The 26,105-nt window shown below is 42.5% G+C and overlaps 1 protein-coding gene across 10 annotated transcripts in view; it reads left to right on the plus strand.

Annotated features, from left to right (window-relative positions):
- Window positions 1-22,655, plus strand: part of ADCY10 (adenylate cyclase 10) — a 106,961-nt gene extending 84,306 nt beyond the window's left edge. For 9 of the 10 annotated variants that reach the window (XM_016931788.4, XM_016931836.4, XM_003308592.7 and 6 more), the window contains 8 exons: window positions 2,610-2,766; window positions 7,182-7,386; window positions 7,465-7,561; window positions 8,911-9,026; window positions 9,891-10,008; window positions 13,768-13,963; window positions 21,103-21,291; window positions 22,202-22,655. In XM_016931788.4, coding sequence (XP_016787277.2) covers window positions 2,610-2,766; window positions 7,182-7,386; window positions 7,465-7,561; window positions 8,911-9,026; window positions 9,891-10,008; window positions 13,768-13,963; window positions 21,103-21,291; window positions 22,202-22,363 — 1,240 coding nt within the window. In that variant the 3' untranslated portion in view covers window positions 22,364-22,655. The remainder of the gene's footprint in view (window positions 1-2,609; window positions 2,767-7,181; window positions 7,387-7,464; window positions 7,562-8,910; window positions 9,027-9,890; window positions 10,009-13,767; window positions 13,964-21,102; window positions 21,292-22,201) is intronic. The other variant, XM_063811589.1, reaches the window with a different exon arrangement.
- Window positions 22,656-26,105: the final 3,450 nt, after the last annotated feature.

Below are 26,105 nucleotides of genomic sequence, written 5' to 3' on the forward strand. Positions count from 1 at the left end.
CCTGAGGTGAAAAGGAAATGTAATGGAGCTGAGCTCCTGTGCACGTTGGAGGTGGGCTCCTGGGAAAACCTGGCTGTTTCTGGAAACCCCAAGAGGAAGGGCTGGGAGATGTTCAGCAGAGATCTCTCTGAGAAGGCAGTGGTCTTTGCATTACACATAGGGTTGCAGGATGCCTCAATTTGAATTTCAGATAAACAGTGAATACTTTTTTTAGTATACATCTATCATATGAAATATTTAGGACATATGCATTCCATAAAAATTATTAGGTTTAAAATTCAAACTTAATTGGGCATCCTGTATTTTCATCTGCTAAAACAGGTAATTTACACATTTCACATTTTGTAAAAGGAGTAAGAAGTACCTGCACAAAGGGAAAAGGTAGAAAAGTGTTGAAGAAGAAAAAACTGAGGAGCTGTTGGCTTAAAATATCCACAGGTCAAAAGGTTCTCATCTCAAAAATGAGTATGACATGGAACAACATTTAATGTCAGAGTGTCCATGACCCTCACGAATGCCCTATAAGAGATTTTACCCAGGGCTGGGTGTTGTGGCTCACGCCTGTAATACCAACGCTTAGGGAGGCTGAGGCGGGCGGATTGCCTGAAGTTGGGAGTTCGAGACCAGTCTGGCCAACATGGTGAAACCCCGTCTCTACTAAAAATACAAAAAAAATTTAGCCAGGTGTGGTGGCGTGCACCTGTAATCCCAGCTACTCGGAAGGTTGAGGCAGGGGAATTGCTTGAACCAGGGAGGTGGAGGTTAAAGTGAGCCAAGATCACGCCACTGCACTCCAGCCTGGGCAATAAAGCGAGACTCCGTCTCAAAAAAAAAAAAGAGAGATTTTACCCTGTCCATGTTTCCTTAGAACCTTTTTAAAAAATCATTTCCACATCATAATTTAGAAAGTTTATTTTGCCAAGGTTGAGGACACGCCTGTAACACAGCCTCAGTAAGTCCTAACGACATGTGCCCAGGGTGGTCGGGGCACAGCTTAATTTTATACATTTGGGGAGACAGGAGACATCAATCAACATATGTAAGAAGTACATTGGTTCGGTCTGGAAAGGTGGGACAACTTGAAGCAAAGGCAGGAAGTTGGGAGGGAGCTTCCAGGTCACAGATAGGTGAGACAAACGGTTGCATTCTTTTGAGTTTCTGATTAGCCTTTCCAAAGGAGGCAAATCAGATATGCATCTATCTCAAAGGGCAGAGGAGTGACTTTGAATAGAATGGGAGGCAGGTTTGCCCTAAGTAGTTTCCAGCTTGAGTTTTCCTTAGTGATTTTGGGGGCCCAAGATATTTTCCTTTCAAAACGCAATAGTTAAAAATGCTCATTTTTTGGCCGGGCGCAGTGGCTCACGCTTGCAATCCCAGCACTTCGGGAGGCTGAGGCAGGCGGATCACCTGAGGTCAGGGGTTCAGGACCAGCCTGGCCAACATGGCGAAACCCCATCTCTACTAAAAACACAAAATAATTAGCCAGGCATGGTGGTGTGTGCCTGTAATCCCAGCTACTGGGGAGGCAGAGGAAAGAGAATCGCTTGAACCTGGGAAGCAGAGGTTGCAGTGAGCTGAGATCATGCCACTGCACTCCAACCTGGACAACAGAGCGAGGCTCAAAAAACAAAAAATCCTCTTCTTTTTTTTTTTTTCTAAACTGAAAAGTACCCAAGACAGGTCTCAATCAATCTGTAAGTTTATTTTGCCAAGGTTAAGGACATGCCCAGAAGAAAAAAACCCACAAAACCACAGAAACAGTCCCTGTTTGAGACTGCAGTATTTAAAGGGGAAAAGTGGGCTGGAGGAAAATGAGGGAGGGCATGATAATAATCCACATGTTGCAAGAGAATAGGAGCAGCTAGGGGAATAGTCAATTATGTATTGTCTCACACTCAGTAAATAGGCACTTAACGTAGGATAAGGCGGACATAGAGTAGCTACCTGTACAGATACTTAACTTTTTATCTGTAGCTGTCTGCTAAGGAACAAAAGGAAAGGTAACTTCTTGCATGACTCAGCTTTCAGCTTAATTTTTTCCTTTTGGCATAGTGAACTGGGATCCTGAGTTTTTATTTTCCTTTCACACCTTTGTTGAGCTGAGAAGTAGTTCCTGAAAGCAGTGTGCAATGGAGAAAATAATACATTGGGCTTTTGGGCTGGAGGTAGATGGAGTTGGAATCCTGGCACCACCACATTCCAGCTGTGTGTCTTTGCCTTAATTACTTAACCTGAGTCTCACCTTCCTCAAATGTAAAATGGAGTCAGTTAGTCCACTCTTTTCTTACAGGACTGTCATCAGAATCAAATGTGATGAATAATATCAATGTGCTTTTTAAATAGCTTCATTTAGCAATTACCTGACACAGGACAGACGCTTTACATAAATTATCTTAATCATTATAAAGTAGGTATTATGATTCCCATTTTACAATGAAGAAAATGTGCTCCATAAAAATTAATGTGCTTGTTTGTCAGTCATGGAGACAGGCCTCAAATTCAAGTCAGTTTTGATTCCCAGGCCCATAGTGAGGACACCATGTACCTGTGCTCCCCTAAATCATGGTAATGATGGTACCTTTTATGTTCCATTTGTGTTTATCCAATAGGAAGAAGAGGCTGGCACAACTTTACCGGCAAACTGTCTGCCTTTCCTTGCTGTGGCGCATCTATAGCTACAGTTATCTTTTTCATTGCAAGTATTATGCCCACCTGGCAGTTATGATGCAAATGAATACTGCACTGGAAACTCAAAATTGTTTCCAGGTAGGGGATTTTTGTAGCTGCTCCTTTAAGTTTCTGAATTTCATTTGGGAAGAAAAGCCTAGTGAAAGCCAATTAGGATTCAAAATTCTGAGGATATAATAATAGAAGACTTTCTGACTGGCTTGTTTTCACAAGGCCAGCAGTTCTCAAACACTTTGGCTCCAGGATCACTTCACACTCTTAAAAATTATTGAAGATCCCGAATAGCTTTTATTTATATGGGTTGAATCTATTGATATCATATAAGAAACAAAAGCCGAGAAAATTCTAAAATATTATTATTATTATTTTTGCTGGTTTTTTTTTGAGATGGAGTCTTGCTCTGTCACCCAGGCTGGAGTGCAGTGGCACCATCTTGGCTCACTGCAACCTCCACTTCCCGGGTTCAAGAGATTCTCTTGTCTCATCCTCCCGAGTAGCTGGGACTATAGGCATGCGCCACCACACCCAGCTAATTTTTGCATTTTTAGTAGAGACGGGGTTTCATCATGTTGGCCAGGCTGGTCTTGAACTCCTGACCTCAAGTGATCTGCCCACACTGGCCTTCCAAAGTGCTGGGATTACAGGCATGAGGCACTGCACCTGGCCTAAAATATTATTTTAAAATAAAGATAACAAGCCTATTACATATTAACATAATTACCATTTTCATTTTTTAAAACTCTGTTCCGCAAACAAAAAATGGGAAATGTGGCATTATATTAAATTTTTGCCAATATTTTAACATCTGGCTTCTTAGAAGACAACTAGATTCTCACATCTGCTTCTGCTTTCACTGTTGCAGTATCACATATGTTGCCTCTGGAAGACTCCAGTGTATATTCATGAGAGAATGAGGGTGAAAGAGAAAAATGTTAAAGGATAATTCTTTTTTAAAAAGATAGAATTATAACTGATAACAAATATGGAAAGTACACATCAAAGATTTTATTTAACTCACTGAGTTGACTCAATCAAAATTAGTAAGATTGGAACCAAGTGGTTCCAAGGAGAATCTGTTTACCAATGGATACAAAACTTGTCTAGTAACAGCATAATAATCACTTGTATTCCACTGAATATTTACATTTCTATGAAAAACAAATCATATCACTTATATTAATATCAGTTTTCTGCAACATAGTTGTAAGATAGTCCAAAGAAAAATAGAGATAACTTTGATTAGTAAGCTAGATAGGATCCCCACTAAGTTGTGTTTTTGCGCATTTTAAGGTCTTTCACTATTTTTCCTGTCACAAATAATGCCTGGATATTAGCGGGGCATGGTGGCTCACGCCTGTAATCCCAGCACTTTGGGAGGCTGAGGTGGGCGGATCACGTGAGGTCAGGAGTTCGAGACTAGCCTGGCCAACATGGGGAAACCCTATCTTTACTAAAAATACAAAAATTAGCTGAGTGTGGTGGTGGGTGCCTGTAATTCCAGCTACTCAGGAGGCCAAGGCAGGAGAATTGCTTGAACCCAGGAGGCAGAGGTTGCAGTGAGATGAGATCACACCATTGCACTCCAGCCTGGATGACAAGAGCGAGACTCCAACTCAAAAAAAAAATTTTTTTTTTAATTTAAAATGCCTGGATATTATGGAACTAGCTTTGACCTCATGTGGTCTCTGAAAAGGTGCCAGGGATCCCTAGGGCTCCCAGGATGAATTGGGAGAACCACTAGTCTAGGTCATAACCAAAGAAGCCTTTGACTGGATGAAGAAGATATCAGGAGACATGATCAAGAAATTACTAAGCTAAATCAAACTCATCTAATGAGAGTGACCTTGCTCCTTTATAAAAGTACATTAAATCAGCAGGCCGGGCATGGTGGCTTATGCCTGTAATCCCAGCACTTTGGGAGGCCGAGGTGGGCGGATCACAAGGTAAGGAGATCAAGACCACGGTGAAACCCTGTCTCTACTGAAAATACAAAAAAAAAAAAAAAAAAAAAATTAGCCGGGCGTGGTGGCGGGCACCTGTAGTCCCAGCTACTCGGGAGGCTGAGGCAGGAGAATGGTGTGAACCCAGGAGGTGGAGCTTGCAGTGAGCAGAGATCACTCCACTGCACTCCAGCCTGGGCGACAGAGCAAGACTCCATCTCAGGAAAAAAAAAAAAGTACATTAAGTCTGGGTTTCTTCCTCCTGGAGCCATTAGTTGTCAAGAATTAAGGGAAGGGGTCAAGTAGCACCGAGGAGCTACTGTTGGAGGAGCTTAGATTCCTAACCTGGAGTCTGTCCTCTACATTAGTTCCTTTTGGTGAATTTAGGCTGGCTCTCCTAGAATACAGAAGTATTTATAAAGCCCATCAAGATTGACCCCTGCCTATTTCCCATCCTCTTCTAGCTCTGTAGGCCATGAAGCAGCCATAAGCCCAGCCATATTGGTCCTCTTTTGGTTCCTCAAACACAGAAGTTTAATCTCATCTGTCACTGGATGTTTCCTCTGCTTGGAGGGAACTGGTCATGGCCACCCATTCACTTTCTAACTTGTCACTCTGTTTTAATAGGTATTATTACCATTTGACAATTTCTTGTTTGCTCCTGCATTGGTTCTTGGTCTCTCTCCCTTACCAGTGTGTAAATCCCTTGGAAGCAAGGACCTCTTCAGCTGTCTTGTTCACATCCTAAGTTTCTAGAACATTTGCAGTTGCTCAAGAAATTTATATGGACTGAAATACTTCTCCACACTTGGAGCTATATCCTAACAATTGTGGTAGAGTTGGGGTGGGGAAAATAAAAAGTCAGGATAGAATGTGAACCAAGACATTTGTCATCAAGGTGGCTGGGATTGAAAGCAAAGAAGCGCTCCCCTCAGTGCTCAAAGGCAGGTGAGGGACTCAGCATGGGAGAATGGAAAGAACCAGACTGAGAGCCAGAGGGTGGTTTCCAGGACTCCGCCTATCTGCAGTGTGACCACCGAAAAGCCGCATAAACAAGGAGCTTTATATTTTCTCTGTAAAGTGAAGCAGTTGGACCTCCATTCTCTTGGTCCAAATCCAAGAGGTCCTAGGCTTTATTACAGCCTTGGATTTCTCGTGCCCAACACTTCTCTCTCCCCCACCACCATTTCTGGCTATCCTTACCTTCCGGTAGCATTATCTGGAACATGTTCCAAACCAGGAAGAAAGGAATTCTCTAAGACTGATGTGGTTTAAGTATCCAGGGACCTGCCTATAACACAGAATTTGTAGGCTGCTTATTTTGTCCCATCTGAGGAATTCCAAGAAAAAAGCCTCTACTCTAAAACACTTCCCCGACCCCAATACTCCCACCACTAGAGATACTTTATTTTTCCTGTTTGTATTTTTCAAAGTGGTTTACATGTATTATTTTGTTTTTGTATATATAATAAAACTGCCTCTTTAGAAGGAACCCTTTTCTCCTCACTATTCTCTAAGCATGTATACTCTGAAGCAACTTTATCTTTTTAAAGAGTTGTTTAGAGTAACCAGTTTCTCTTAAATCTGCAAATTAGATTTATTTGTTTGTTCGTTTTTGAGAAGGGTCTCACTCAGTCACCCAGGCTGGAGTGCAGTGGCATGATCATGGCTCACTGCAGCCTCAACCTCCCCTGCTCAAGTGATCCTCCCAAACACCTCAGCTTCCTGAGTAGCTAGGATTACAGGCTTGTGTCATCATGCTGGCTATTTTTTAAAAAAATCTTTTGTAGAGATCAGGTCTCACTATATTGCCCAGGCTGGGCTCAAACTCCTGTGCTCAAGTGACCTCTCGTCTCAGCCTCCTGAGTAGGTAGGACTACAGGCATATGCCACCATGCCTGGCTAGTTTTTGTTGTTGTTGAAACAGGGTCTCACTATTGTGCCCAGGCTCATCTGGAACTCCTGAGCTCAAGCAATCCTCCTGCCTCGGCCTCCAGAAGTGCTGGGATTATAGATGTGAGCCATTGCACCTGACCTCCAAATTAGGTTTAAAACTAGTCCTTATTTAAAAAAAAAAAAAAAAAAAGCCAAACAAACCAAACCAACCTTTCTTTCTTTTTTGTTAAATTACAAAAGTTATACATGCTTGTTATAACAAACATCACAGAGGTGCATAAAGTAAAATCTCTCCTCCCACCCCCAACAAATAGATAACTACTGTTTACACTTTGGAGTGTATCCTTGCAGGCTTTTTGCTCTGCAATTATACATCTAATATGTAAGCTATTGCTTTTATTTTTCACAGAAATTAAAATTTTTATATTTCATTTAAGGACTACATGGGCAAGGGGCCATCAAGCTTATCCTGAATGACTCAGTAAACAGGTAGCAGAAACCCAATTTGATTTCTGTTTCTAAGCCCATGGCTTCGGCCAAATGTCCAGCTCTATTCCCAGGCTTAATAAACAAACATTTACTGGCAGACATTGAGTGATGTTCCTGAGCTTTCTGCTTTGCGTTCTGCCTCACTCTTCCTCCACTCTGCCATTTCAGATCATTAAGGCTTACCTAGACTATTCGCTATACCACCACCTGGCTGGCTACCAAGGTGTGTGGTTCAAATATGAAGTCATGGCCATGGAGCACATCTTCAACCTCCCCCTGAAAGGCGAGGGCATTGAAATCGTGGCATACGTGGCTGAGACACTGGTCTTCAACAAGCTCATAATGGGACACCTGGATTTGGCCATTGAGTTAGGTAAGGGCTGGCTGGGCAAGATGGGATATGAGGATACAAGGAATGCCCCACAATATACTGGAATTGTTTTCTTCCCAGGCTCCCGAGCCCTTCAGATGTGGGCACTGCTCCAGAATCCCAACCGACATTATCAGTCCCTCTGCAGACTTAGCAGATGTCTCCTTCTGAACAGCAGGTATTTATCTTAAAGCATTTTCCAAAATCAGGGGGAGGAGGCCATATTATTGAGTATTCTGGGTTCAACTTTAGCCTAGTCCTAGGGTGGGGAAGGGAGTAGAGTTTGCAGTAAGAAAATGTAACTGATAGTAGTCACCCTTTTTTCTTTTTTCAGACAGAGTCTTGCTCTGTCTCCCAGGCTGGAGTGCAGTAGTGCAATCTTGGCTCACTGCAACCTCTGCCTTCCGGGTTTAGGCAATTCTCCTGCCTCAACCTCCCACGTAGCTGGGATTACAGGCAACGTGCCACCACACCCAGCTAATTTTTGTATTTTTTAGAAGAGAGGGGGTTTCACCCTGTTGGCCAGGCTGGTCTTGAACTCCTGACCTCAAGTGACCCACCCACCTCAGCCTCCCAAAGTGTTGGGATTACAGGCATGAGCCACTGCGCCAGGTCTTGTCTTTTTTATTTTAAACAGAATTCTTTGCCATGCATCATCTCTAATCTGGTTGCTCTGGCCAGTGATCAGAGGGTAGTCAGACAGTCATACCAGCTGTGGGAATCAGGCCTCCACTTCTGTCAGGTGGAGACAAAGGGAAAATCTTCCAGGGAGGCAAATGGCCAGAGAATAGCAACCAGGACTAGAGGTCAAGGCCAATTTGCTCTGACTCTGGTCACCCTGATATAGAGGACCCAGGAAAGAACAATTTGAAAAAAGAGCCAATTTGAGATTGAGGTTTTAGTCCTGGATAGGGGTGTGTTTGAAATCTGTTTAAGAGGTATATTTGGTTCCAAATTACTGAGAAGGACCAAGACTAGACCAGGAAGGGACTTTACTGAACCTCATCCTATCCACTGCTTTTTTTATTCAATAGCTTTGGGGGTATAAATGGTTTTCGGTCACATAGATGAATTTTATAGAGGTGAATTCTGAGATTTTAGTGCACCTGTCACCCGAGCAGTGTACACATACCCAACATGTAGTCTTTTATTCCTCACTTCCCTCCTCCCCTCCCCTCCGAGGCCCCAAAGTCCATTATATCCACTGCTTTTTTTTTTTTTTTTTTGAGATGGAGTTTCGCTCTTTTGCCCAGGCTGGAGTGCAGTGGTGCGATATTGGCTCACCACAACCTCTGCCTTCTGGTTTCAAGCGATTCTCCTGCCTCAGCCTCCCAAGTAGCTGGGATTACAGGCGCCCGCCACCATGCCCAGCTAATTTTTGTATTTTTAGTAGAGATGGGGTTTCACCATGTTGGCCAGGCTGGTCTCGAACTCCTGACCTCGTGATCCACCCACCTCAGCCTCCCAAAGTGCTGGGATTACAATATACACCACTTTTTAATGGCCACTACCTTTTCTTTTCCATAGGTACCCGCAATTGATCCAGGTGCTGGGGCGGCTGTGGGAGCTTTCTGTAACACAGGAACACATCTTCAGCAAGGCATTTTTCTATTTTGTCTGCTTGGACATCCTGCTTTATTCTGGTAAGTGTGGGTTTGGAATGTAAAAGAACTTGGGGGTGTGACACCTGTGCTGGTGTGGTGTGGCAGCTCTCAGGTTGGGGCTTTGGGACCACTAGGTTTCTGGCTGGTGGACTTACAGGGCAGGGATGGAGAGAGGCTGGTTGTGTGAGCTGAAGCACTGTCTAGCAGGTGCCGAGATTGTAAAGGCACGGCAAGAAGGAGAATTAAGTCTGAAGGAACCTGATGGATATGAGCTGCCAGTTAAACTGTCAGATCAATTTGCACCTAAGTGATAGTGGCTGACTGTCTTACTATGTGCCTTTTACCAGGGGTTTTTAACTTTTAGCAGGATATACTTAGAGACTTCATGCTTTAGAATGAAGGACTAGATTGCTTGAGGTGAGAGTTCCAGGCTGGTAGCTATTGGTGATTTGGAAAATAAGTTACTTCTGATAACCTTCAAGTGACACCAAGTAGGTCACTTGAAGTGTACACACTAAACCGCAGGAACCAACCTGAATTGTTTTCCCCACACGTGATCTTGAAAGGGGATGCAGACATTGCCACCAACAAAGGAAGCATGTGTGGAGAGACAGAGAAGTCCTAGGCTGCACTAAGGCCAGGAAGGATTAGTTTAAACCCCACACCTGCCTGGTCGGTACTGTGGAACTGTAGTATATATCCATAACATTCCCCAATAGGTGGGACTCAGCAAACACAGGGCAATCCAGTCATGAGGTTGTTGCAATCCACGGGACCCTCTGGATTCATACAATAATCAAAGGCAACTCTCCCTGCAGTGGGAAATTCAACTGAGAGTGACTAGGCTAGAAGGATGATCACCCACACCTACTAATAACTCTCACCCATTCCTCTCTGTCTTAGGTTTTGTTTATAGAACATTTGAAGAATGTTTGGAATTCATACACCAATACGAAAACAACAGAATCCTCAAGTTCCACAGTGGACTCCTCCTGGGACTTTATTCCTCTGTAGCTATCTGGTAACAATGTGTGGCATATCACTAAATTCCCAAAGTGAAAATGTTGAATCCCAAGGAAGAGTTCTTGAAAAATCTTTTAGAAAGTATTCATAATTTATACCTGAGACAGCTTAAGGGTGTCAGAGGATATTTACACTGAGGGACATGTTAGGGATCAACTAGTTCATCCCCCTTGGCCAAGGACAGAAAAGTAAATTTATCTCAATTACATCCATGCAATAAACATTTATCGCAAACATATCATGTTGTGGTGATACAGTGATAAATAAGAAAAGATTGCTTTCTTCAGAGGGGTGCTGGGGTTTGAGGAAGACTAATGAATAGCACCACTTGCCCACCCGGCACCTGCCCATATCTAATCACATGGATTGACAAAGCCAATGTTGGAAGACATGGCTTATATCTTCACAAAAGCGGGCTTTGTAATATTGAGCCCTGGAATTAGACTTAACCCATTCAGCAGCAGGCAGTTCTGGAAAACTGTAGGTCTACTCACATGGAGGCAGGCCTCTTGTAGCAGAGAGATCAGTACCACACTCCCTGTTGGCTTCACTGGCTCTCAAGATAGAGAGAGACACGGACTGAGTTATACTTGCCCAATTCCTCTCCCAAATCACCAGCAAGATCTCTCCTTATCATTGAAGGGGCAAGTAAAGCAGGGAAAGAGTTCTGGTGCTTTGCACCAAATAGAGGCCCCTTACATGGAAGGAAATTTCAGGAGTGAGGAAGCAGCATTCTCCCCGCACCCCATTAACTCATTAAGCCTAAGGCTCAATTCCTTTAACCTACTACGTTTTTAACTCAGTTAAGCATGTAGCTATTATGGTCATACCCTTAAGGAAGGAGATGTATGCTAAGGTTCTAAAATGGGTCAGAACAGAACATTCATTAAATTATTTCCATGACTATCCCCAAGACTGAAAATCGCCCCCTATTATTTTATTTCCTATCTTAATTATATGCAACCGTATGGTCTATCAGAGGTTTGTGATGAGACTAAATGACAATATGAAGACATTCCTATATAAAATGCTACAGGTTAGAACAGCTCCAAATTGGAATAGAAATCCACCCCTTCCTTCTTTCTGAGACAGTCTTGCTGTGTCACCCAGGTTGGAGTCCCGTGGTGCGATCGCGGATCACTGCAGCCTCGCCTTCCCAGGCTCAAGTGATCCTCCCAAACACCTCAGGTTCCTGAGTAGCTGGAGTTGCAGGCACATACCACCACGCCTGGCTAATTTTAATTTTTTGTAGAGATGGGATGTCGTGATGTTGCCCAGGCTGGTCTCCAACTCCTGGGCTCAGGTCCCGTCTACCTCAGCCTTCCCAAATGCTGGGATTACAGGCATGAGCCACTGCACCTGGCAAGAAATCCCCTCTTATTATAAAATTAATGAGGAGAAATTAAAATCCAAAAATTGATTACTCTTGCCAATTAAAGTTCAAAATCAAATAACTTACCAATGTGAGTTAAAGGTTAAGGAATCTAAAGTCCAGAAATCATCCAAATTTATTTTTCTTGTCTATCTCAGCAGGAGAGTTTTTTAAACAGCTGTGTCCTAGGCCAATGCTGCTCAGACTTTAGTGGGCATAAAAATCACCTGGAGGGCAATCGGCCCGCTCTCGGGGTGCTGAGCCAGGCGGGCTAGGCGAGGCGCGGGCCGGCCCCGCCCCTCAAGGCCGGCGAGTCCCCTTCCCAGAGACTTGGCTAGGCGCGGCGCGAGGCTGGCGCTGCGGCGCCAGCAGCCCTGTGGTGGCGACGACGATGGACCAGGAGCCAGTGGGCCCTGTGGAACGAGGAGAAGCCGTCGCAGCCTCGGGAGCTGCGGCCGCCGCGGCATTCGGGGAATCTGCGGGGCAGGAAATTAAGGGATCCAAAAAGCTGAGTCATGGTCCAAAAGGAAACGTTGATGTCAGGACAACCATAGCCAAATTTTATCTCAAGGATGAGTAACGAAAGAGGCTTTGAAATGTAGAACTGGGAGTCATAGGAAAAAAGAAGAAAGTCCCAAGGAGAGTCATCCACTTCGTTAGTGGTCAAACAATGGAAGAATACAGCACAGATGAAGTTGATGGCCTGGAGAAGAAAGATGTTTTGCCTACTGTTGATCCGATTTGGCTTTAAATATTTGGCTATTAGAAAATCATGCCGGGCGCGGTGGCTGACACCTGTAATCCCAGCACTTTGGGAGGCCGAGGCCGGCAGATCACCTGAGGTCGGGAGTTCAAGACCAGCCTGACCAACATGGAGAAACCCCATCTCTACTAAAAATACAAAAAAATTAGCCAGGCATGGTGGCGCATGCCTGTAAACCCAGCTACCTGGGAGGCTGAGGCAGGAGAATTGCTTGAACCCAGGAGGCGAAGGTTGCGGTGAGCCAAGATCGCGCCATTGCACTCCAGCCTGGGCAACAAGAGCGAAACTTGGTCTCAAAAAATAAAAAAATAAAAAATAAAAAATTATAAGCAGGCCAGGAGCAGTGGCTCACGCCTGTAATCGCAGCACTTTGGGAGGCCGAGGTGGGTGGATCACCTGAGGTCAGGAGTTCGAGACCAGCCTGGCCAACATGGCGAAACCGTGTCTCTACTAAAAATATAAAAAATTAGGCAGGCGTGATGGCAGGCGCCTGTAATCCCAGCTACTCAGGAGGCTGAGGCAGGAGAATTGCTTCAACCCGGGAAGCAGAGGTTGCAGTGAGCCGAGATCGTGCCATTGTACTCCAGCCTGGTCAACAAGGGTGAAACTCCATCTAAAAAAAAAAAAAAAAAAAAAAAATCGGATTTTCTACACAGAAAATATTCAAAGGATTATACCATATACTCTGAAGGTAGTTCCAAATGCAGGTAGAATATTAAAGAGGTATTTCATGCAATGTAAGAATTGTTGGAATAAATGCCTTCTTTTTAATTACTTTGAAGGGTTAAAAAAAAAAAAATCACCTGGAGAGCTTGTTAACTCAGAGATGCCACACCCCCAGAGCCTGTCTGATTCAGTAGACCTGGACTGAATCAGAGAACCTGCATTAATGAGAATCCAGGTGATACTGATGATGCTAGTCTGTGGACCACATTTTGAGCAGTACTGGCCTAAATCATCTCTCTTTGGTATTGGAACAATTTCTTCAAGCCCCAGAATCTACAGCTCCAAGTGTCTGATCTCCCTCACTTTTTAATTTAAAAAGCCAAAGTGGCCGGGCATGGTGGCTCAGCCTGTAATCCCAGCACTTTGGGAGGCCAAGGCGGGTGGATCACCTGAGGTCAGGAGTTCGAGACCAGCCTAGCCAACATGGTGAAACCCCGTATCTACTTAAAATACAAAAAATTAGCTGGGCGTGGTGGTACACACCTGTAATCCCAGCTACTCGGGAGGCTGAGGCAGGAGAATCACTTGAACCCAGGAGGCAGAGGTTGCAGTGAGCCAAGATTGCGCCATCGCACTCCAGACTGGAGGACAAGAGCAAGACTTTGTCTCAAAAAAAGAAAAAAAGCCAAAGCCAAAGAGTTCAATGGTGGCTAATATTACCTGAGTGTTTCCAAGGATTCTATTCATCTCAAGTCATCAAAAAAATTTATTATTTCCTTGCTCTGTATCACATAATTTCCTGCTTTTTTAGGGAGTGTGAAGCAGGGGTAGGCAGGAGACTACACACTTCCAGAGACCCAGGTAAAGGAAGCTGCACATCCAGAGAGCCATTTCAGAAAGCCAGCCTATTCCTAATGGGTGATACTGATTTTTCTTTTTCTCTTGTGGTAATGCAGGTATGCCAGACTTCAGGAATGGGACAACTTTTACAAATTTTCCAATAGAGCTAAAAATCTTTTGCCAAGAAGAACCATGACACTTATTTACTATGACGGAATATCTAGGTACATGGAGGGGCAAGTTCTTCACCTTCAAAAACAAATCAAAGAACAGTCAGAGAATGCCCAAGCCAGTGGGGAGGAGCTACTCAAGGTGAGGCCTATTCTCCAGTTTCCAGTATAAAATATGCCTTAAATGGATCTCTATCTACTTCCTATGCTAATTATTTTCTCATTATAGAATTCATATATTTTTATAATAGAAGTTTTCGAGGCACTTCCCCAAAGAAAGAAAATATAAATTGCCCATAACCTTACTACTCAGAGATAAGTACTTTTTGTATATTGAGATCCCACTTTTCAAGTATTTTTCTGTGTGTGTGCATGCACATTTCTCTATTTTGTAATTTGCTATTAAATATATTATGAATAATTTCCTGTCATTAAATTATTTTTCACATCATGATTTAAAAGGAAGCATGGTACTTTATCTTACAGATATATGATTGCATGGCCTAATTATTCTTGGATAGAACTTTTCTGTATGATTTTATTGCTATTGCTGTGATAAAGCATCCTGGTAGACAAATCATTCCACACGACAATTTAAAAAATTCAAATATGTATTAAGCATATTAATACAAGAGTGCTGGGGCGCAAGAGTGAGCAAATTAAACACCTCCAAGAGTTTACAACCTGGCATGGGCAAGCCCCCTAAGAGAATAAAGGGCTAAATCTCTGGTGTTGGGTTGACACGTTTGCCTTGTTCTTGTAAACACTGAGCACAGGTGTACTAGTTTTCTATTGCTCTGTCACTCATTACCACAAAGTAACAGCTTAAAACAACACCCACTTCTTAACAGAGCCTCGCTTTGTCACCCAGGCTGGAGTGCAGTGGCGCAATCTTGACTCACTGCAACCTCCGCCTCCCGGGTTCAAACAATTCTCGTACCTCAGCCTCCCAAGTAGCTGGGATTACAGGCATGTGCCACCATGCCTGGCTAATTTTTGTATTTTTAGTAGAGATGGGGGTTTCACCACGTTAGCCAGGCTGGTCTTGAACTCTTGACCTCAAGTGATCCACCCACCTCAGCCTTCCAAAGTGCTGGGATTACAGGTGTAAGCCACCATGCCAAGGCCAAAACAACACCCACTTCTTAACTCATAGTTTGGCAGGTCCAAAGCCTGGGTGGTCTGGTCTGGGATCTCTGCTTAGGAGATGTATTTACATAAGTAGACATAATTGAATAATTGAACACATTGTTGCTGTTGTTATTTTGAACAAACTATCATCTGTTAGAATAAGAAAAGGAAAATTTTTATTTTACCTCCACTTACTCCTTCTTCAATGCTTGCTTTCTTTATGTAGATCTAAGTTTCTGAACTACATATTTTCCTTCTCTCTAAAGAATTTCTTTAACATTTCTTGCAAGTCAGGGCTATTAGCAACAACTTCCTTCAATTTTAGTTTGAGAAGTCTTTATTTTGTCTTCAATTTTGAAGGATAATTTCACTGGGTAAAGAATTCCAGGGATTTTTTTCCTGTCAACAGGTCATGGCACTGTCTTCTTGCTTGCATGGTTTCTGAGGAAAAGTGAAAGGCAATTCTTTTTTTGTTGTTGTTCCTTTATAGAAGTCCCTTGGGCTTCTTTAAAAACTTTTTGTTTTTCTCTTTTTTTTGAAATGGAGTCTCACTCTGTCACCCAGGCTGGAGTGCAGTGGCATGATCTTGACTCACTGCAACCTCCACCTCCTGGGTTCAAGCAATTCTCCTGCCACAGCCTCCTGAGTAGCTGGGATTACAGGCCAACATGCCTGACTAATTTTTGTATTTTTAGTAAAGACAGGGTTTCACCATGTTGGCCAGTCTGGTCTTGAACTCCTGACCTCAAGTGACCTGCCCACCTCTGCCTCCCAGAGTGCTGGGATTACAGGTGTGAGCCACCGTGCCTGACCTAAAATTTTTTATCTTTGATTTTCTGTAGTTTACAAATTATATGCCTATGTGTTGGGGTTTTGGGGCATATATCCTACATGGTGTTCTGCGAGCTTCCTGGATCTGTGGTTTGGTATTTGACCTTAATTTGGAAAACATTTCATTCTTTCTTGCTTCAAGTACTTCTGATGTTACTTTCGTCTTTCTTCTCCTTCTGATATTTCTATTATGCATCTAGTATACCTTTTGTACTTATCCCACAATCCTTGGATATTCTGTTATGGTTTTTCTTTTCTAGTCTTTGCTCTCTTAGCTTTTCAGTTTTGTAGGTTTCTATTGATATGCCCTTGAACTCAGAGATTCTTTCCTCAGCGGGGTCCTGTCTACTAATAAGCCTGTCAAAGGCATTCTTCATTTCTCTTACAGTGTTTTTGATCTCTAGCATTTATTTTTTGTTCTTAGGATTTCCATCTCTCTGCTTATACTGCTCTTACATGCTCTCTACTTTATTCATTAGAGCTTTTAGCATATTAATCATAGTTATTTTAAATTCCCAGTCTGATAATTTCAACATCCCTGTCATATCTGGTTCTGACTTGTGTTTTCAAACTATGTTTTTGCCTTTTAGTATGCCTTGTAATTTTTCTTGATAGCCAGATATGATGTACCAGGTAAAAAGACTTTGTCTAAATAAGTCTTTAGTAATGTGATGGTAAGGTGTGAGGAGAGGGAAAGCATTCTACAGTCCTATGATTAGGTCTCAGTCTTTTAGTGAGACTATTCCTCTGGACTAAGAACTTCACAAGTGCTTTTCAGTCCCCTCTTCCTTAGGTGGGACATAATGGCTAGAACTGGGTTTAGTTGGGTATTCCTCTTCCCCAAGATCAGTTAGACTCTAATAAAACCCCTGGAGGTTAGGCTCTGGTTACATAGTTTCTCCTGAGGGCACACCTTGTTTAGAAAAACGGAGTACTCTGGCATATTTCAAAATGGTTCCTTTTCCTCTTCCTCTGCTGAAAGAATGAGAGATTTTTTTTCCTCCAATATTTACTGAGATATCCTGGTTGAGCTTCTGGAGGTAAAACACACAAAACTGTGGGGGCTCACCTGAAGGTGTTTGGGGGTTTTTTTTTGTCTAATTTTTGTTGTTGTTGTTGTTGGAGACAGAGTCTCACTCTGTCGCCCAGGCTGGAGTGCAATGGCGCGATCTCGGCTCACTGCAACCTCCGTCTCCTGGGTTCAAGCGATTCTCGTGCCTCAGCCTCCCGAGTAGCTGGGATTACAGGCACCCGCCATCATGCCTGGCTAATTTTTGTATTTTTGTAGAGATGGGGTTTCACCATGTTGGCCAGGCTGGTCCCGAACTCCTGACCTCAGGTGATCCAACCACCTTGGCCTCCCAAAGTGCTGGGATTACAGGCATGAGCCCACGTGTGGCCTAATTTTTTTTATTGTGATCCAAATACACATAGCATAAAACTTAACATTTTAATCATGTTTAAGTACGTAGTTCAGTGGTATTAAATACATTTATAATGTTGTGTATCCATGTCTGCCCTCCATCTCCATAACTCTCTTCATCTTGTCAAACAACAACTCTATACCCATTAAGTGTATGTTTGTTAGATTTAGTTGGTTTATTGTGTTGTCTAAGTCCTCTGTGTCTTATCTTTTGTATAATCTATCCATTATTGACTGTTAGTGAAGTCTCCAACTACTATTATAGAACTGTCTATTTCTACCTTTAATTTTGTCAGTTTTTGCTTCATATATATTGACGATCTTATTAGATGCATAAATGTTTATAATTGTTATATTTTTATTTTAAAAATATAATTATAAAACAAATGTTTATAATTGTTATATATATTTTGCTGTATTTAAATTTTTATTAATATATAATATTATTCTTTGCCTCTTGTAAGTTTCTTTCTGATTTAAAGTTTATTTTGTCTGACATTAGTATAGCCACCCTTATTCTCTTTGGGTTACTATTTGTATAAAGTATCTTTTTCTATCTTTTCACTTTCCATTTATTTGTGTCTTTGGATCTAAAGTGAGTTTCTTTTAGTATGTAATTAGATCATGTTTTTAAAAAATCCATTCTGCCAACTTGTTTTTTTGTTGAGAGTTTAATTCAATTTAAAGTAATTACTGATAAAGAGGGACTTGTGTGTATCATTTTGCTATTTGTTTTCAATATGCCTTACAGCTTTTTCATTCCTCATTTCCTGAACTACTGTCTTATTTTGCATTTAATTTTTCATAGTGGAACATTTAAGTTCTTTCCCCATTCTATAGCTATTTTCCTTATGGTTACCATGAGGATTACATTTAGCATCCTAAAGTTAACTTCAGTAATGCACAAAGAACTCTACTCCTTTAATAGCTTCCCACCCCTTTCAGTTGTTGATGTCACAGAATTACATTTTTATACATTATATGCCCCAAAACATAAATGAATAATTATTTTAAATGATCAGTCTCTTCAATTATGTAGAAAACAAACTGTGGAGTTACAACCCAAAGTTACAATAATACTAGCTTTTGGGCTACTAAATTTTAAAAACGTATTAATCTCTTAAAAACGTAGAAAACAAAACAAGTTACAAACTGTTATTACAATAACACTTAATTGTCCATGTATTTACCTTTGTTGAGATCTTTATTTCTTCTTAGAGCTTTGACTGTCCTTTCATTTTACCCTACAGGGCTCCTTTAGGTATTTCTTGTCTTTCTTTCTTTTCTTTTCTTTCTTTTTTTAAAGGCATGGGCATTTTTTGGAAGAAAGTCCTGGTGGTAATTAACTTTGTTTTTGATTGTCTGGGAATGTCTTAATTTCTCCCTTATCTTTGAAGGACACTTTTGCTGAATAGAAGGCTCTTGGTTGATGGGTTTTTTTTTTTTTTTTTTAACATTTTGAATGTATTGGCCCACTGCCTTCTGACCTCTAAATTTTCAGATGAGAAATCTGCTCGTGATCTTATTGAAGATGTCTTGTATGTGATTAGTTGCTTCTCTCACTGCTTTCAAGTTTCGTGTCTTTCACTTTTCAAAAGTGATTATGTTTGTCTCAGTGTGTATCTCTTTAAGTTTATCTTACTTGGAGTTTGTTGAGCTTCTTGGATGTTTATATTCACGTCTTTTATCAAATTTGGAAAGTTTTCAACCATTATTTCTTCAAATATTCTTTCTAGTCCTTTCTCTCTCTCTTCTTCTTCAGGGACTTCCACAATACATTTATTGGTTCACTTCTTGGTGTTCCACAAGTCCCTTAGGCTCTGTTAACTTTTCTTCAATCTTTTTTCTTTCTGTTCCTCAGACTCAATAATTTCCATTGTCTTATCTTCAAGTCTGCTGCCTGTTTAATTCTGCCTTTGAATCCCTCTAGTGATTTTTTTAAATTTTAGTTATTGCAGTTTTCACCTCCAGAATTTCTTTTTGGTGTATTTTTAGGTTTTCTGTCACTTTACTGTTATTTCCATTATTTTCATACATCAATTACTTGACTTTATCCACATTTTCCTTTAGTTCTTTGATTATCTTTAGAGTTGTTTAAAAATCTTTGTGTAGGATATCTGCCATTAGGTCTTTTTCACGGACAGTTTCTCTTGATATTTTTTCCCCCTTGGGATGAGCCATGCTTTCCTGTTTCTTGGTATGCCTTTTTGTTGTTGTTGTTGAAAACTAGACCTTTGAATCTAATAATATCATAGCTCTGGATATCAAATTCTCCCTCTTCCCCAGGGTTTTCTGGGTTTTGTTGTTGTTTTTGTTTTTTATTGTTGTAGGCTGTCTCTATGCCAAGGATCAGCCTGAGGTGCAAACTTAAGGTCTTCCCAGATCTTTTCTGAGCCTGTGCCTTTCCCTAGGCATGCACAGTCACTTTCTAATTTTCCTTTTATAGGCAGTTGCTTTTGAATGTCCTAGTATTTAATGTCTGGCTGTCAAGGTGGTGGAGGGTGGGTGGAGAGAAAAATACAGGCGGGGGAGGAAAGGGCAATAGCCCTTTAAATCCACTGGAAGTCACTTCAACTGGAGTGGGAGGGGCTTGCAATGATCGGGAGAGGTGCAACAATGACTGCCTACCTCTTACATCAGAAGCAGCAATTGGTGATCAGAGCACAGATCCCTGATATCTCAGACAGGGTCCTTTTTGCCCACCCTTGTTCCCACAAGTTGTACGCAGGTTCTTCAGGAGCATGTGCACAACAACTGTCTGCCACAGGTTTTGAGGTTGGGGGACAGGCAGCTGTGCTAAGAGCTGAAACTGAAATTAACCTCAGTTTGCCATCCAAGCCTTCCTCTGGTATTTACAAGCCTTCAGTAGACTCCAGAGTTCTAAAATAGTTACATTCTGACAGATTCTGCCAGTGTAATGATAGTCTAGGTGGGGCTACAAATAGTTGGTACTTCCTACTCTGCCGTCTCTCCAGAATCCTCTTCTCCCTAGAGTTTTTAACTCCCAGACCGGTCCACTCTGAGTTTCTAGCAATTCATCAATTACAGTTCAGGTTTTTCTAGCCTGGCACTGGTTCCCACAGTGGTTTCCACTTGTGAGTCTCCATCTGTTTGTCTCTCCAGTCTTAGGGGCAGCAGTTTGCCCTGTGTTCTCACTTCTCTTATGGATCCAAGAATAGTTGTTGATCTTCCAGTCTGTTCAGCTTTATTTGTTTATTTATTTTTGAGATGGAGTCTCACTCTGTCACAAGGCTGGAGTGCAGTGGCACAATCTCGGCTCACTGCAGCCTCTGCCTCCCTGGTTCAAGCAATTCTCCTGCCTTAGCCTCCTGAGTAGCTGGGACTACAGGTGCGCACCACCATGCCTGGCTAATTTTTGTATTTTTAGTAGAGACGGAGTTTCACCATGTTGGCCAGGATGGTCTTGATCTCTTGACCTTGTGATCCACCCACCTTGGCCTCCCAAAGTGCTGGGATTATAGGCGTGAGCCACTGCGCCCAGCCTGTTCAGCTTTTCACTTGTTTCTAGGACCAAGTGGTTATTTCCAAGCTCCTTACATGCAGAAATGGCCAATTTTTTTTCCTAATTTTTCAACAATTAACTTGTACTGCCTTAATAATCATAATAATCAAAATAATTTTTTAAAAAAGTTATTGCAGAGAAGTAATGATGGGATCTCTCAGGTCAATTCCTGATCTCAGTGGACCATGGGGGCTACTCTGCCTGACATTTATTATCTTATCTCCAATACCTACTGTGTATGTCTCTATAATGTATTTTCTCACTCGATTGCTTAAATCCTTGAAATGTTCCCAAATCATCTGTGAAGGAAATAACTTACAGTCAAGGACCCCTGTTTAATTCTAATATACTATTGTGGGTTTTTTTTCTTTAGAACTTGGAGAATCTGGTGGCTCAAAATACCACTGGCCCTGTCTTTTGCCCAAGGCTCTACCACCTGATGGCTTACGTCTGTATATTAATGGGAGATGGGCAGAAATGTGGCCTCTTCCTGAACACAGCCTTGCGGCTCTCTGAAACACAGGGGAATATACTGGAGAAATGCTGGCTGAACATGAACAAAGTATGTATCATCAGCTAGCAAACCGGGGTGGGGATGCTCACCCATATAAAGAAGCCCGGAAGCCTACTGCCTGGTTAGGTTTCACCAGGCATGGAAGGTCTTAGTCTATCCAGGCTGCCGTTAACAAAATATCTTAGACTGGGTCACTGATAAACAATAGAAACCTACTGCTCAGTTTTGGAAGCTGGAAGTCCAAGATCAAGGCTCTGGAGATTCGCTGTCTGGTGAGGGTCCGTTCCTCACAGATGGTGCCTTTTGCTGTGTCCTCACATGTCAAAAGGATGGAAAAAGAAAATTTGCTCCCTCCAGCCCTTTTATGAGGGCAGAGCCCTCATGACCTAATTACCTCCCAAAGGCCCAACTCTTAATACCATTACCTTGGGGGTTAATTTTCAACATATGAATTTCAGGAGAGGCCAACATTCAGACCATAGCAGTCACCATAGGCCTTTCTGGATTCTTACCAGAAAGGGTGACATGTCCACAGTTCAGGATTGTGAGCTTCCTCTTCCCCTTTAACTTCTCATGGTCTCTCTCCCTCATCCAAATCCCCCTTAGCATGCCCTCTCTCTGCCCTTCTTTGTGGCCACTTTCCACTTTGTGTTACATCTGTCTGCGTGTCTTTCCTCTCCTTGAGAATGTGAACTCTTTGAAAGCAAAAACCACACTTAGTGCCTAGCACAGAGCCCTATACTCAGTTTTGTTGAATAAGTGAATGAATGTATGAGTATATGTGTGTATTTAAAGAGGGCTGTGTCAGTATCCTAGTTTGGACAGCAAGATTCGTTTTTGTCTATGGGTTCACATGGTTTTTATCGAAGACGTTTTGCCTTGTTTGATATTGGACTAACCTTGATTACAAAAGTCAAGAAGCACTAATGATTTCTTTGTTCTGTTTCTTTCCTCTCAGGAATCGTGGTACTCAACCTCTGAGTTAAAAGAAGACCAATGGCTTCAGACGATCTTGAGTCTCCCATCATGGGAAAAAATTGTAGCAGGCAGGTTAAACATTCAGGATCTTCAAAAAAACAAATTCCTGATGAGAGCTAATACCATGGACAATCATTTCTAACATGTCAAAGAAAAAAGATTTTAATAAGCACTATGTCCTTGTGATTATCTATTATTGACCTTTCTCCATGGCTAGCCCTCTCCAGGTTCCTACATAATCACTTCTGTTCCAGACACAGAAGCAGACATGTTGATTTCTTCTCTTTCTGGAGGGCCTACAAGGGTCAGGAGTGTCATGGTTTACTTCTTCCTAATGTTACAGAAAATTGCTTTTACCATTCATGTTGTTTTAGCTTGACCTGCTTATTCCAGCCCATGCAAAACTGTATCATATTACAAATTATTAATCTCAAGATGGTATGACATCGTGTGTTGCAAAAGACATGTTTCTAGTTAGTATGTTAACTGAAAATACTTATTTTTAAATGTCCAATTGTTAAGTCTTTTGGAGGTAGCACAATATTACAAATAGCAAACATTTGTCATGGTCTACAAAGACAGAATTAGAAAAGATACATGTTTGTAGGGCCTGACTGCAGCTTCCAAAGCCAGGGTGATGTCTTAGCCCCTCTAACCACATGCATCAAATATCAAATAAAATTTTAATATCAGATAAATATGTTTAATATAAAATAAAGATCAAGTTTTAAAAATTAAAATATTAATAATTTTTACACAGGTATCTTTTACATATTTAGAGTTTACATGTTTTTTTATATTTAAGAAATAACATTCATTCTTCATCATTTCCCAGATGCAAAAGCAAGGCTGTGCATTTTTTCTCCTAATCACATAACTGAGTTCCACAAATGAGGTTGGACAGACCCAGATGATACCACGAGGTTAGCCACAGAGGCCTGGTGGCCTAGCATGGAGGGAAGAGCTCCAAGCTAAGAAATCAGAACATTAGGTTCTAACATGAGCTCTGCCATAAGCACACTTTATTCCTGCCTGATACATATACCCTGCCTGATCCACATAACTTCCCTATGTTAGTGTACATTTGTGAATACTGAATAAGATAGTGAAGGTTAAAAAGTGTTGAAAATTACAATGTGCCATACAAATAAAAACAAACTAATATTAGATGACTGATTTTAAAATAAACACATCAAATACTAAACTTCGATTAAGTATTGTCCCCTTCAAAACTGTCATCCTGGAAGCTGCGTGCTTGCCCCATGCTGCAATATAGAAATCCCTTGCTTTCTAGTTGCCTTATTTTGTACTTTATTCATTCTCTCACTTATTCACCCCACTACAATTTTCCAACTCATTACTGTATACTAATCCCTGACTAAGTACTGGAGGTTAAGATATAAAAACATGAAGGGCACAATTCTTGACCTCAGCAAGCTCACATGTCCAATAGAAAAAACAGATGCACATGTAAACCTCACTGAGCCCATTCTACTGTAATATAATAGAGCTGTGTTCAAATCCTTCATGGTGGAAGGAGTGACACATACAAAACCTGGACATATTGAAGACTCAGCGGAACAGTCTCTGAGTTCAGATTCATTTCGACTGCATTGTCATAATAAGCTAATGCCTTAATCATAACAATTCTTTACATTTGTACAACTCTTTATAGATACAGAGAGTTCTGGGACCTGCTCTTATCTTCTCCCTGTAAACCCTGAATGGTGAGAATGGCAGATGCTTTGGCTTGCCTGAGATCATCTGGCCAGTAAGTGGCTGAACTAGAGCCTAAATCCAGAAATTGTGTGCCCTTGTCGAAGCATATTCAAGTCCACTTTTTCTGGCTGTCTGTGCAAACCATCAGGAAACAGTGTTTTCTGTCTTAAAAATCGCTTTGACCATCTAAAGATTCAAGTTCCCTTTAGCTTCCAAAAAATGGACCTAGTTCTACTCTTTGGAATCATACAGAATAAATTTAAACTTGTTCCTCACTGACCCCTTCAAACCCTTGAACACACCTCTCATGGTTCTCTTGAGCCTTTTACAAGCTAAATATAGGAAAATCTCCGGTTCCTTCTGCTTCTCCTACCAGCTCCTTGTTTTCGGTTCCCTCAGTATCCTGATCACTTGTCTCTGAATATATTCAAATTTATCTCTATTTCTCTTATATATGAGCTATAGATTGGCCAATCTGGAATAGGAGAGGACTCTTACTTCTTTTGTTCTACCTAGAAGAGTCCTATTAAAACCACTTATGTGCCTTCACTTTTTTGGCAGCCAGTTTTGGAGTCACTGTGGACATATTCCAATTATCTGGAACATAATCCCAAGTTGGCTACTTACTCTCTGTGCCTTAGTTTCCTCATCTGTAAGTGGAAATAATAGTTGTACATACTGCATAGAGTTGTGTGGGGTTCTTTTTTTTGAGAATTACATGAAAAACACTGCCTAGGGCTGGGCGCAGTGGCTCACAACAATAATTTCAGCACTTTGGGAGGCTGAGGCAGGTGGATTGCTTGAGCTCAGGAGTTCAAGGCCAGGCTGGGCAACACGATTAAACCCTGTCTCTACCAAAAAAAAAAAAAAAAAAAAAAAAAAAAGCAAAAGTTAACTGGGTGTGGTGGCAAGCGCCTATAGTCCCAGCTACTTGGGAGGTGGAGGTGGGAGGATTGCTTGAACCTGGGAGACGGAGGTTGCAGTGATCAGAGATCATGCCAGTGCACTCCAGCCTGGGCAACAGACAGAGTCAGACCATCTCAAAAAACAATTTTTCCCTCTCCCTCTCCGTCTCCGTCTCCCTCTCCCTCCCCCTCCCCCTCTCCCTCCCCCTCTCCCCCTCTCCCTCTCCCTTCTTTCTTCGGTCTCTCTCTGTTGCCGAGGCTGGACTGTACTGCCATGATCTCAGCTCGCTGCAACCTCCCCGCCTCGGGCTCCTGTGATTCTCCTGCCTAGGCCTGCCGAGTGCCTGGGGTTGCAGGCACACGCCGCCACGTCTGACTGGTTTTTGTATTTTTGGTGGAGACGGGGTTTTGCCGTGTTGACCGGGCTTGTCTCCAGCTCCTGACCTGGAGTGATCTGCCTGCCTTGGCCTCCTGAGGTGCTGGGATTGCAGACAGAGTCTCGCTCACTCAATGCTCAATGTTGCCCAGGCTGGAGTGCAGTGGTGTGATCTCGGCTCGCTACAACCTCCACCTCCCAGCCGCCTGCCTTGGCCTCCCAAAGTGCTAAGATTACAGCCTCTGCCCCGCCGCCACCCCATCTAGGAAGTGAGGAGCGTCTCTACTTGGCTGCCCATCGTCTGGGATGTGAGGAGCCCCGCTGCCTGGCCGCCCCGTCTGGGAAGTGAGGAGCGCCTCTGCCCGGCCGCCCCATCTGGGAGGTGAGGAGCTCCTCTGCCTGGCTGCCCATCGTCTGTGATGTGAGGAGCGCCTCTGCCTGGCTGCCCCGTCTGGGAAGTGGGGAGCACCTCTGCCCGGCCGCCACCCTGTCTGGGAAGTGAGGAGCACCTCTGCCCGGCCGCCACCCTGTCTGGGAAGTGAGGAGCACCTCTGCCCGGCCGCCCCGTCTGGGAAGTGAGGAGTGCCTCTGCCTGGCCACTGTGCAATCTTCCAAGTGTGAAGTGACACCCTTTCTGCACGTGTACCCAACAGCTCCGAAGAGACAGCGACCATCGAGAACGGGCCATGATGACGATGGCGATTTTGTCGAATAGAAAAGGGGGAAATGTGGGGAAAAGAAAGAGAGATCAGATTGTTACTGTGTCTGTGCAGAAAGAAGTAGACATAGGAGACTCCATTTTGTTCTGTACTAAGAAAAATTCTTCTGCCTTGGGATGCTGTTAATCTATAACCTTACCCCCGACCCGTGCTCTCTGAAACATG

The sequence above is a fragment of the Pan troglodytes genome, chromosome 1 (assembly GCF_028858775.2).
Source record: "Pan troglodytes isolate AG18354 chromosome 1, NHGRI_mPanTro3-v2.0_pri, whole genome shotgun sequence".
Lineage (NCBI taxonomy): Eukaryota > Metazoa > Chordata > Mammalia > Primates > Hominidae > Pan > Pan troglodytes.